Source organism: Nerophis lumbriciformis, linkage group LG11 (assembly GCF_033978685.3).
Source record: "Nerophis lumbriciformis linkage group LG11, RoL_Nlum_v2.1, whole genome shotgun sequence".
NCBI classification, from domain to species: domain Eukaryota; kingdom Metazoa; phylum Chordata; class Actinopteri; order Syngnathiformes; family Syngnathidae; genus Nerophis; species Nerophis lumbriciformis.
This window is the reverse complement of record NC_084558.2, coordinates 22,873,007-22,886,592: the sequence shown is the minus strand read 5'-3', so window position 1 is coordinate 22,886,592 and position 13,586 is coordinate 22,873,007. Positions and strand designations below refer to the sequence as shown.

Below are 13,586 nucleotides of genomic sequence, written 5' to 3'. Positions count from 1 at the left end.
ACTTACGCCAAAAATTTACTTATGTTAAATAAATAAACAACGTGGGCGCGTCGATCAGTCAGTTACCGTATTATGAGAACAGACAACTGCGTGGACGCGATTTTATAGCCATTCTGCGCAAAATACAGGATTGATTTCACTCACCTTACATTTTCCAGGGCTAGAGCCACTAATCTTTTTCCTCTGCTCCAAGACATACTTCCGAATAAAACAAGTAAGTAGCTGGACCAAATAATCTTCGTCTGACAACCTCAATCAGTGAATATGCTGCTGGGCGCCGCCATCTTGCCACATGACTACAGCGTACAATTCGATTGGTCCCTTGAGATACTAGGTTTTTCTGTTGTATCTACGCAGTTATGTGGTAGTTGCTAGGTCCTGCCATGCGCGTAACAGCTTACTTACGGAACAAATTACAATATCGCATACACTAATGTAAAGCATATCACCTAGTAACTCCAAAATTATTATCAGCTCAGTTTTGACCAAAATTGAGTTACTGGGTTTTGCCTTTGGACGGGAGAAGTGTGTGTGTGATAGAGATGCGCAGATAGGCAATTATTTCATCCGCAACCGCATCAGAAAGTCGTCAACCATCCGCCATCCACCCGATGTAACATTTGATCAGAACCGCATCCGCCCGCACCCGCCCGTTGTTATATATCTAATATAGACGATGCAAGGCATTAGTGAGGTTATAAAGCTTTTGCCTGTTAAAGAAAGGAGACTGATCCAATGCAGTGCACACATTCGCGTGCCACGCTGTCACGACCCAGACGCACACCAGTGCGCAATCATATGGGAGCCGCGCTGAGCGCACCTCCAAGCGCGTCTCGCTGCCGGCGACGGCCGCGTATGAGCCCGACGCTCCAGCGCCATCCATTTTCAGGGCTAGTTGATTCGGCAGATGGGTTGTTACACACTCCTTAGCGGGTTCCGACTTCCATGGCCACCGTCTAGCTGCTGTCTACATCAACCAGGGTGAGCCCCACCCCTTTCGTGAGCGCACTGCGCGCGGAGTGACCCCTGTTACGCGCCCCCGGCAATGGGGGTGGCGGGCAGGTAAGCTGCGCGGGCGGAGCGCGCGGAGTGACCCCTGTTACGAGCCCCCGGCCACGGGGGTGGCGGGCAGGTAAGCTGCTTACCTGCTGCGCGTGACGCCGGCCGCGGCGAAGGCGGACGAGGCGGGGTGTCGGTGCGGTGGTGACCCTGGACGTGCGTCGGGCCCTTCTCGCGGATCGCCTCAGCTACGGCTCCCGGTGGGGCCCTCTCGGGGGAAGGGGCCTCGGTCCCGGACCCCGGCGAGGCGTCCCTTTTCCGCTCCGTAAAAGTGTCCATCTCTATTTTTTTTTTTTCTTCTGTTGTGGCATATGCAGCAGGTGCATGCTCGTTTTTCCTTTGTGGGTAACAACATTTAACTATGTATATATATTTCCGAATTGGTTTAACTGCCACCCGCCTGAATCTATTTAAAATCTAATTTCTTTTTATTTCAACCACCCGACCCGACCCGACCCGCGGATAAAATCTAATTTTTTTTAATTTCATCCGCCCGACTACGCGGTTGTGCCCGCAAACCGCGCATCTCTAGTGTGTGACAATAATTGGTACTTTAACTTTTTTTTTTTTTTTTTTTTATAAAATATTGATGGAGGGTTTTGAAGGATACAACGGTGACTCTCATTACCTGCATCTTTCTAACGTTTTTTTATCATCTTTAAACCCCCCTCCACTCCCAAAAAAAGACGTGTCTTTTTGGCTGTCATAATGATTTGAACGATAGGCAAAATTCCCCCCAAAAAGCCCAGTTCCCCTTTAAAGGAAAACTGCACTTTTTTAAAATGTTGCCTATAATTCAAAATCTTTTAATGTAAGACAAGCACACGTATGTTTTTCTATTTGATGATTCTAACTAGTAAATAAATGCGAGCAAAAGTCCGCTTACAATGGAGCCTATAGGAGTCGTTCTATTCGGCCTAAAAAGGGCTAACCTCTAAACGCCTCCATTATCGATTAATTTACACGCTGTAAGTATATATTTAATGTAGTAACAGTTGCATTCATTATAAGATGTAATATTTACATTTTTTGATAATTTTAAGCATACGGCAGCGCATTCATTTCAAAAACGCATCACAAGGTTTGTTTTTTGTTTTTAAACATCACTGACTATTACTCACTGCAGACTTTATGAGAGTTAACAAACATAATAATACATCACTTACTGTACAATGCCTGCTGTCATTACGATGCCAACTGCTAGGATGTTCATATATTTCTGTTTCGATTAAGAATGTCTTCGCAATGGGTTGGTTGCAAACCAGCGTCTTTTGCGTGTCTTTCCCGCCGTGACAGGCAGTAGGTCAATACAGCCAGCAGTAGGTCCTTAATGTTAGCGCTTATAATAACAATATCACTAATATCTGGTTAATATACAGGTAATGTTTAGGCTTTTTGGATGGTCATTTATTCGTTTTTTTTGTCGGAATAAATGCAATAGACGCAATTATTTAATGGTTCCCATTGAAAGCGGACAATTTACGATTTAGAATGCATTAAAAAAATATATATGTGTTCTTGTCTCTCATAAAGAGTGTGAATTATAGGCAAAATTTCCAAAAAGTGGAGTTCCCCTTCAAGTGAGCAAAATAAGGAGCGCAATACATTTAGCGCAGGGGTCCCCAAACTTTTTGACTCGGGGGCCGCATTGGGTTAAAATAATTTGGCCGGGGGCCGGGCTATATATATGTATATATACATATATACATTGTCTTTATAATCCGTTTTGTCATTTAACATCAATTAACATTGATGTTCATCAACATTTAACATTCTCACGTTATCGATGGGAAAATGCATTTTTAGACAGTATGATTGGCCTGAGCGGCTAGGAGACACCGAGAGTAACAAGCGGTAGAAAATGGATTAGAAAGGAAAGATAAAAAAAATAAATAAATAAATAAAAAATAAAAAACCCCGATTGAGACATAGGGTCACTACAAGTACATGCAATTTCATAGTTTGTGACCCTATGTCTCAATCGGGGGTGAGGGGGGGGACTATCTTTACACATGTAAAGTCGAACATAAAAATTGAGACTAAAAAAAGTAAGATAAAGAGTTTTTAAGGTGAAATATAAAGGTAATCACAAAGGTAAAAAAACGTGAAACAAACCTGAGCAGCAGTGCAGCTGAGTTTCTGCAAGCCATTCTCCAGCCGTTCGATCTTGTTGCTAAGGTCTTGACACCTCTGTCCCAGCAGACTGCGGTACAGTTTTATCTGTTCCAGGAAAGACTTTGGCGTGGTGTAGTTGTAGCGCCGCTCCACGGCTAGGCACTCCTTTGATGTCTGGTTGACACTTATGTGGACGTGTGCCATAAATTTACTGACAGACTCCTTCACTTCCGGCTGCATGGATTACAAGCACCAAAGTTTTAGTAGCACAGCACCAGTTTATGCATATTCCAATATGAGCATCTCTCACGTCGATATTATCCACTTCCTGCAGAAACTTGAGGCTGACTGACTCCAACGCCTCCCGCGGCCATTCATGGAACCAGACGATAGCTGTAAAGTTTACCACAGCGGGAAACTTCCTGCTACGGAGCCTCAGCTTACTACCAACCGGAGAGAAACACAGAGCAACCTACCATTCATTTAAACACACACACACACACACACACACACACACACACACACACACACACACACACACACACACACACACACACACATGCTTATTGTATATAAGGAAAAATATTGTAATGATTAGCACTTCTCAACAACCAACTAAAAAATGAACAATATATAAGATATTATCTGTATAAACATCATACATTCCTGCTAAACACCGACATTTATTTAATAATACCACCTTAACATTTGACAACCAAACAATTACACAAGGCGAATCAGTAAAGAATCTGGGTATTATCTTCGACCCAACTCTCCCGTTTGAATCACACATTAAGAGTGTTACTAAAACGGCCTTCTTTCATCTCCGTAATATCGCTAAAATTCGTTCTATTTTATCCACTAGCGACGCTGAGATCATTATTCATGCGTTCGTTACGTCTCGTCTCGACTACTGTAACGTATTATTTTCGGGTCTCCCTATGTCTAGCATTAAAAAATTACAGTTGGTACAAAATGCGGCTGCTAGACTTTTGACAAGAACAAGAAAGTTTGATCATATTACGCCTATACTGGCTCACCTGCACTGGCTTCCTGTGCACTTAAGATGTGACTTTAAGGTTTTACTACTTACGTATAAAATACTACACGGTCTAGCTCCGTCCTATCTTGTCGATTGCATTGTACCATATGTCCCGGCAAGAAATCTGCGTTCAAAGAACTCCGGCTTATTAGTGATTCCCAGAGCCCAAAAAAAGTCTGCGGGCTATAGAGCGTTTTCTATTCGGGCTCCAGTACTATGGAATGCCCTCCCGGTAACAATTAGAGATGCTACCTCAGTAGAAGCATTTAAGTCCCATCTTAAAACTCATTTGTATACTCTAGCCTTTAAATAGCCCCCCTGTTAGACCAGTTGATCTGCCGTTTCTTTTCTTTTCTCCTCTGCTCCCCTTTTCCTTGGGGGGGGGGGGGAGGGGGGCACAGGTCCGGTGGCCATGGATGAAGTGCTGGCTGTCCAGAGTCGGGACCCGGGGTGGACCGCTCGCCTGTGCATCGGCTGGGAACATCTCTGCGCTGCTGACCCGTCTCCGCTCGGGATGGTGTCCTGCTGGCCCCACTATGGACTGGACTCTTACTATTATGTTGGATCCACTATGGACTGGACTCTCACAATATTATGTCAGACCCACTCGACATCCATTGCTTTCGGTCTCCCCTAGAGGGGGGGGGTTACCCACATATGCGGTCCTCTCCAAGGTTTCTCATAGTCATTCACATCGACGTCCCACTGGGGTGAGTTTTTCCTTGCCCGTATGTGGGCTTTGTACCGAGGATGTCGTTGTGGCTTGTGCAGCCCTTTGAGACACTTGTGATTTAGGGCTATATAAATAAAGATTGATTGATTGATTGATTGACATTCCAGCAGGCTGGCACATAAACACTAGAACTCCCAGGTTGTTCTTACCCCGCTGCAATTCCCAGGGGAGCGCCACATGGCTCTCAGTTTGAAATTTACCACAAACCGATCAACAATTAGTCTCCTTTCTTTTGTAAATCGAGCCATTACATTGGGATGTGGTGGACCACTCGGATGCTCAGACAGGGGGAGGGATATGCTCAAATAGAAGGGAGCCTTCGGCCCTGTCTATATTAAGCCGTATAACTCCTTAAACGGATAATTATTTAGCCTAAACCTCGTGTCAGCCACACTAACCCATCGTTTAAATGGGAACATTATCACCAGACCTATGTAAGCGTCAATATATACCTTGATGTTGCAGAAAAAAGACCATTTATTTTTTTAACCGATTTCCGAACTCTAAATGGGTGAATTTTGGCGAATTAAACGCCTTTCTATTATTCACTCTCGGAGCGATGACATCACAATGTGACGTCACATCGGGAAGCAATCCACCATTTTCTCACTTTCGTCGGTGTGTTGTTGAAGGGTGTAACAACACGAACAGGGATGGATTCAAGTTGCACCAGTGGCCCAAAGATGCGAAAGTGGCAAGAAATTGGACAAAATTTGTTCAAAATACGAGGGTGTGGAAAAGCCGACGAAATGGTCAGTCGTTTGTTCCGCACACTTTACCGACGAAAGCTATGCTACGACAGAGATGGCAAGAATGTGTGGATATCCTGCGACACTCAAAGCAGATGCATTTCCAACGATAAAGTCAAAGAAATCTGCCGCCAGACCCAAATTGAATCTGCCGGAGTGTGTGAGCTATTCAGGGACAAAGGGCCTCGGTAGCACGGCAAGCAATGGCGGCAGTTTGTTCCCGCAGACGAGCGAGCTAAACCCCCTGGATGTCTTGGCTCACACCGTCCCTTATGCCACCGAAGATGATCAAGAGAAGAATATCGACCCTAGCTTCCCTGGCCTGCTGACATCAACTCCAAAACTGGACAGATCAGCTTTCAGGAAAAGAGAGCGGATGAGGGTATGTCTACAGAATATATTAATTGATGAAAACTGTATTCATTACTCGCGGTTTTACGTAAATTGTTATACATAAACTGTGTTTACCAATAATTTAGCTTAAAAACATTTATTTTTTTCAATCATTCGAGTACATTCGGGTAGTCTTGTGTAATGCAGTATTTTGTGTCTAGTTAACCTGAGTGCTGAAATCGTGGAAAAATATATGTTCTCTCTCAAAGTGCATGTTGTTGCCAAATGTATTTCATATGCTGTAAACCTAGTTCATAGTTGTTAGTAATTATCTTATCAGACAGTGTTAAGCCGCTGAAATCCGAGTCTGAATCCGAGCTAATGTCGCTATACCTTGCTGTTTGTTTGTATTGGCATCACTGTGTGACGTCACAGGAAAATGGACGGGAGTATATAACGATGGTTAAAACTCAGTGGCCTAGTGGTTAGAGTGTCCGCCCTGAGATCGGTAGGTTGTGAGTTCAAACCCCGGCCGAGTCATACCAAAGACTATAAAAATGGGACCCATTACCTCCCTGCTTGGCACTCAGCATCAAGGGTTGGAATTGGGGGTTAAATCACCAGAAATGATTCCCGGGCGCAGCACTGCTGCTGCCCACTGCACCCCTCACCTCCCAGGGGGTGGAACAAGGGGATGGGTCAAATGCAGAGGACAAATTTCACCACACCTAGTGTGTGTGTGACAATCATTGGTACTTTAACTTTAAAATCAGGCACTTAGAAGCTTTTTTTAGGGATATTGCATGATGGGTAAAATTTTGAAAAAAACTTCAAAAAATAAAATAAGCCACTGGGAACTGATTTTTAATGGTTTTAACCATTCTGAAATTGTGATAATGTTCCCCTTTAAGGTTCCTCTCCTTGGATATTTTTTTACACGGGTAAGTGCACCGTCTATTTCTTGAATCTCCGACTCTTAGCTCTGTATGGACTCATTGATCGTTTATAAACGGAGTTCGGAGAGGAAGTGCCGCCAGAAAGGCCGCGCCCCACACAGGAAGTGACGTCAAAAAGAACACGCCACAGCCAGCTTTATAACAACCGGTTTCCACTCACAAGTAAACACTAGAAAGATGAAGGCGAATCATCCAGATGTCCCTGTGTTAATCCTTCTTCTACATGTAGAAATCACACATGAATACCTTAAGAGAAGGAAATGCGCGATTGCAACTATTTGGGATACAACACATCTCAGACAGCAACATAGCAATGTTGAGCGACGGTTTTGGATAAGGCCTGGAAGAACAGCAGCCTGGTGGGATATGTTTGTCAATGAGTGTGTTGGGCCAGAGGAACGGCAAGAGAACTTTTGAATGTCCAGGTCAGGCTTGCAGGTATTAGTATAGTACCGGTCCGCAACCACCGCCCCGCGCCCTTGTCGTCGTTACGTCGTGTCATTTCTGGTTTACGAGCTGACGAGCATGTTCGGCAGTGCACAATCACGGAGTACTTACAAACAGACAATGTGTGTAGACAGAAAAGGGAGAACGGACGCATTTTGGCTTAAAAACAAATGATAAAGGTGAAGTTATAACACTGAAACGCCCACCGGAAGAGGTGCTGTAAGACATGGCTAGCTGGCTAGCGGCTAACATCCAGCCGCAGTCGGCAGTGTTTTAGCTACTTCTAAATCACTAATCCTCGCCTCCATGGCGACAAATAAAGTATGTTTCTTACAAGTATCATCCCTGCAGGACAAGGAATAGCTAAACATGCTTCACTACACACCGTAGCTCACCGGCGTCAAAATGTAAACAAACGCCATTGGTGGATCTACACCTAACATCCACATCCACTTGTCCTTAATAATGTTGACAAAATAATAGAATGGAAAATGACACAATATGTTACTGCATATGTCAGGAGCTAAAATAGGAGCCTTTGTTTGCTTTCTTACTAATAAAAGACAAGTTATTTTGTTTTTTCACTATTTTATTTAAGGACAAAATTGCAATAAGAAACATATGTTTAATGTACCGTAAGATTTGTTGTTAAAATAAAGCAATTAATGCTAATTTTTGCAGTCCCCTTTATTTAGAAAAGTACCGAACACTAGTCCAGGTCTTATTTGCTGTGCAGTGTAAAGGGGTTATGCAAGTTATTGTCTTGAATGCAATATTAGCTGTAAATATCTCTCGTCTGATTAGAAATACTGTTTCTTATGTAGTCCATATTCAAGTGGCCTTGTGCAAAACTGCCACTGACTTTTTAGTTTAAGTTTTTATTTGATAGTGTTTTTATTTTTGAATATGGTTTGGAACAATGTCCTGCCACACAAGCCACGAAAGAAAATTTTGAAAATCAAGACTATGTTTCCTGCAATTGGGTGCATGTCCACACTATATTTCACCTTTAGATGTATTCTCATCTACCAACCTCCTTTGGCTGTCTTTTTGACACTTACATGTCCCGTGCATTGTACAACATGTTCTTTTTTTGTAGATAATTTACTAACATTATTATCACTTAAAATGTCATGTAAAATTCAACAACATGCATGCAAAGAACTCAGAAAAAGTTTCCCATTTAGCAAGTGTATCCAATAGCCACGCCCTCTCGGGTAATATACTTCTGTTTACAATCCGTCACGTCAAAAATATACCTTCTTGCTGGCTACTAATAAATACGAACAGTGTTTGGATTGCAATTATCCAAATATGATTATCAGAAAAGCGGACAGCTGCCAACGTTGTGGCTTGGCAAGCAAACAGAGGCAACAACAAGAAAACTAACTAACGATGCTAACTAGCAAGCTTGTTTTTCGTCTCCCCGCCCTGAGTGTGGCGTTTAGAGGAACAGCGAGTACATGCGACTGAGGCAAGCATTCAACACATTTTGTTTGGTATGTATTCTTTGAAAAATATTTTGATGCGAAAATGTGAGTGTAAATGTGTCTTCCGTGGAAACACCACAATGCACTGTGCTAAGGTGACAAATGAGATGGCAGCAGAGGCAGAGTTGAGTTGAATAAATGGCTAATAGGCATGCTCTCTTGGGAGCAATTGCCTCCTGTACAGAACAATGGCGACATGATGGGCTGGACTAATCCAGCCATTTGGTTCGCTCTTGGGAGTTTTCGGGAGAAAGCCAAATGGCTCGCCTTTGGGAGTTCTAGTGTTAAACGACCGATTGAAGGCAACTGGCTTGTTGAGAGCCCCAACCGGATGCTCCAGCATGCACACATGCAGAAGGCAAACTCGTATAACCTTTTGACCATCGCCAAATTTGATAACTGCAAAGAAAACCTACTGTGCTTACTCAAAATAATAGCTTGTGTAGTAGCATGAGTATGAATGTTGCATTTGTATAGCTTTAGTCATGGTTTGGGGAATGAGGGACTGAGACAAAGTCCACAATCTGCCCATTTATTGACAATTTTTTTGAACCAATTGCCTCTTTCCACCGACATTTCCAGAAACCTTTTGACAAAGGTAATATAATTCTTGGTAATCTATGCTTTTTGCATTTTCACCAAACCTCAGAATTCTTGAAAGTGTATTCAAATCAGGCTGTTGAAAAATGTGCAAGTGATGTATTTGCATATTAATGAACATGCATCATTACTTCAGACTTTTTGTAAAAGTGAGGTAGACAATTGAAGCTAAAAAGTTCTTAAAAAGTCACACGAGACTACCAAGTACTTTACTTTTTTTAATGAGCTAAAGTTAATAGAAATGTGCAAAGGATTCTACCTGAATATCTTGTGGACCACTAAGATTATTAAATGTTTTCAATTGGAATGGTTTGACTCGATAGAAAAATGTGGGAAAAGAACTAAACATCATACATTGATTTCTAATAGGGATGTTACAAGGTAAAACTTATTAGTGCAGAAAACTTTGGGAATTTTTGTGTGCTGCGATTAGATAGCATCCATGTTCTGATTGAGCTAAACTTTGTGTTGGAAGAGGTTTGAATGCAATGAAAAATGTGTCAGTAGTTGAGCGTCAAAAAAAAAGAGTAATTCTCCTGACAAGACTATTCTATTTTTGATCGCCGTGAGACAACATCATTAGAGCAAAAACGTGCTGCTGCGCTATGCCGCTGGCAGAGAGGTGGAGCTTTACTTTCGTGTTTGAATTAAGGTTGAGTGCATTGATATCATAAAATTAAGATTGTTACGCTAACTGCTATAGTAGGATGGAATACAACCTTAGCAGAAAAGAAAGACAGTAAGCAGGAAGTCTGGACCATTTTTTTTAGAGACTTTTACACTGTCAAAACATGCCGAGAACCCTCTTCTCATACCAATCTCATACTTCCAGCTTCACAATAAATAGTAAATGGGTTATAATTGTATAGCGCTTTTCTATCTTCAAGGTACTCAAAGCGCTTTGACACTATTTCCACTTTCACCCATTCACACACACATTCACACACTGATGGTGGGTGCTGCCATGCAAGGCCCTAACCACAACCCATCAGGAGCAAGGGTGAAGTGTCTTGCTCAAGGACACAACGGAGGTGACTAGGTTGGTAGAAGCTGGGGATCGAACCAGGAACCCTCAGGTTGCTGGCACGGCCACTCTCCCAACCGCACTATGCCGTAGTGTCAAATTCAGTCTAACTACCATAACAAAATGAAAAATCTTCTAACAGTTTAATCATGCTTTGTCAAAGGTGCTTTGTCATGTAATCTGTGATATTTCTACATAAATAGATGTTTTTTGGCAGATTCAAATAAAGTGTATATGATTTTATAACCTGTTTTGATTGATATTCCACAATTACAGAATGATTAGCATTTTGATTAGAATAATAATGCTAATTATTATTATTATTAGTAGTAGTAGCAGTAGTAGTTTATTTTGGACACGTTAAAACAAAGCAAATGAAATAATTAAAAACAAAGGAAATAATCCTAATAACATTACAGTAAAGTACAGAAATAGAGATAAATACCAAATGAAAACAATATAGTGTTTTTTTTTCCTATCCAAAAAGGAGTGGGAAGAAGTGAAACTTAAATATTAGACTTTAATAATGGCTAAATAAGGTTAAAATATTGTCATGCTGTTATATGAACACTATTAACTTGGACAACATGTAATGTACATAATATTTATTCAGGTAGAAATATCACAGATTACATTACCAAACATCTTTGGCAATCAAAGCATGATCGTAACAATCCACATTTTGTGTTATTAATGTGTGAAATTGGTATCGAAACATGGACGTGTTGCTCCTCCTCTGAATGCAAGTGCTTCTACAGCAGGAATACAAATTCCGTATCCCTGCAAAATTCAACATCTGGCAAGACATCAACGCACTGCAAGTATTTTTTTATTATTATTGTATAGCATGTTTATGTCCATGTTGTGTTAATCTGTTTAAAAAAGCTTAATGTAAAAAAACATTTTTTTGGAGCAAACTAATTGTCCGATCATGGTCAGAAAAACTTGAAAATTATCTGTCCAGGGTACATTGATTAATGATGAAAAATTGTACCTATCCTCTAATCAGGATTATTTTGAGTTACTGTATTTTTCGGACCATAGGGCGCACTGCCGATGAGCGGGTCTATTTTTATACAAAAAGCGCACATAATTATAAGGCGCATTAAAGGGGTCATATTTTTTTTATTTTTTTTTATTTAAAACTCTTACTTGTGGTCTACATAACAAGTAATGGTGATTATTTGGTCAAAATGTTGCATTGATTATGTTTTACAGACCATCTTTAAGAAACTTTCTGACCGTCCCTTCAGGATGCGCCGTTTTGTGGGCGGTCTCATTTATTGTACTCTTTGTTATTGTACTCTCTTTGTTGTAGCGGTGTAGCGTGCAATGACGGGAGTCGAAGAATTGTCAAAAGAGGGCGCTAACTGTTTTAATGACATGCAGACTTTACTTGAATCAATAACGGAGCAGCATCTCCTCATCTGTGGCTCACTAGTGCAACAACCACGCCGGAAATGTGTCCCGTGAAAAATCGTCCAACCGGAACTCTCTAATAACTAAAGTTCTGTGGGTGAATTATGTAAACCCACTACACCGGTAGTTTTTAGCGATTCCATACCGAGTCTACTGACGGATATAAGTAAACATTTTATGCTACTTTATATTAAAAATGGCAACAGCGGAGGGTGAATGTCCCCTAACAAGAAGATAAGAGAAAAAGAAGGAGCTTATTGACTACGGCGTCGACACGGACTACAATGGCAAACACGCGCACATTTTCAAGACTTATGCAAATCCCAAATACACATCAGCAGGAACCAATAGGTAAGAAAGGTTGGTTTTGCATAATATTGCAAAACAAAACACGGTACTTATACACTAGGGCTGCGAATCATTGGGTGTCCCACGATTCGATTCAATATCGATTCTTGAGGTCACGATTCGATTCTAAATCTTTTTTTTTTTCCGATTCAACGCGATTCTCGATTCAAAAACGATATTTTCCCAATTCTATTCATTCAATACATAGGATTTCAGCAGGATCTACCCCAGTCTGCTGACATGCAAGCAGAGTAGTAGATTTTTGTAAAAAGCTTATATAATTGTAAAGGACAATGTTTTATCAACTGATTGCAATAATGTAAATTTGTTTTAACTATTAAATGAACCAAAAATATGACTTATTTTATCTTTGTGAAAATATTGGACACAGTGTGTTGTCAAGCTTATGAGATGCGATGCAAGTGTAAGCCACTGTGACACTATTGTTCATTTATTTTTATTTTTATAAATGTCTAATTATAATGTCAATGAGGGATTTTTAATCACTGCTATGTTGAAATTGTAACTAATGATGATACTGTTGTTGATCATATTCATTTTTGTTTCACTACTTTTGGTTTGTTCTGTGTCGTGTTTGTGTCTCCTCTCAATTGCTCTGTTTATTGCAGTTCTGAGTGTTGCTGGGTCGGGTTTGGTTTTGGAATTGGATTGCATTGTTATGGCATTGCTGTGTATTGTTTTGTTGGATTGATTAATTAAAAACAATACAAATAAAATAAAATAAAATACAAATAAAAAAAATAAAAATAAAATAAATAAATAAATAAAAATCGATTTAAAAAAAATGAGAATCGATTCTGAATCGCACAAAGTGAGAATAGCGATTCGAATTCGAACCCCTATTATACACACACCATAATAACACCCATATGTCTGACTACAGTAGTAGTAATACTTCGACAATCCATCAAGCGGTGCAGCTTCATAGCTTATCAAAGACGTACTAAAACATTTTGACAGATTTTTGAGCGCCATTTGTAATGTTCTATATTCTCAATGGAACATTTAAAGTTTTGGTGTTGTTTACTCCCGTCATCTTGCAGTCTACATGTATCGCTAAAGTGTGACTGCCATCTACTGGTCACACTTATCTTTACACCGTGTACCAAATAAAATAGCTTCGAGGTCGGTAAGCAAAACAGCACATTAAGAGCCCTGGGTATAAGGCACACTGTCGATTTTTGACAAAAAGGTGCGCCTTATAGTCCTAAAAATACGGTAACTTTGAATAAACTGTGATTAATCGCAAT

The 13,586-nt window shown here is 40.8% G+C and overlaps 1 protein-coding gene across 1 annotated transcript in view; it reads right to left on the bottom strand.

Annotated features, from left to right (window-relative positions):
• Positions 1-13,586, bottom strand: part of dnah9 (dynein, axonemal, heavy chain 9) — a 366,284-nt gene that overhangs the window by 207,789 nt on the left and 144,909 nt on the right. Inside the window, exons 29-30 of the mRNA XM_072914095.1 lie at positions 3,485-3,646; positions 3,175-3,408 (exon numbers count right to left, since the gene is read on the bottom strand). Of these exons, the coding sequence (XP_072770196.1) occupies positions 3,175-3,408; positions 3,485-3,646 (396 nt within the window). The remainder of the gene's footprint in view (positions 1-3,174; positions 3,409-3,484; positions 3,647-13,586) is intronic.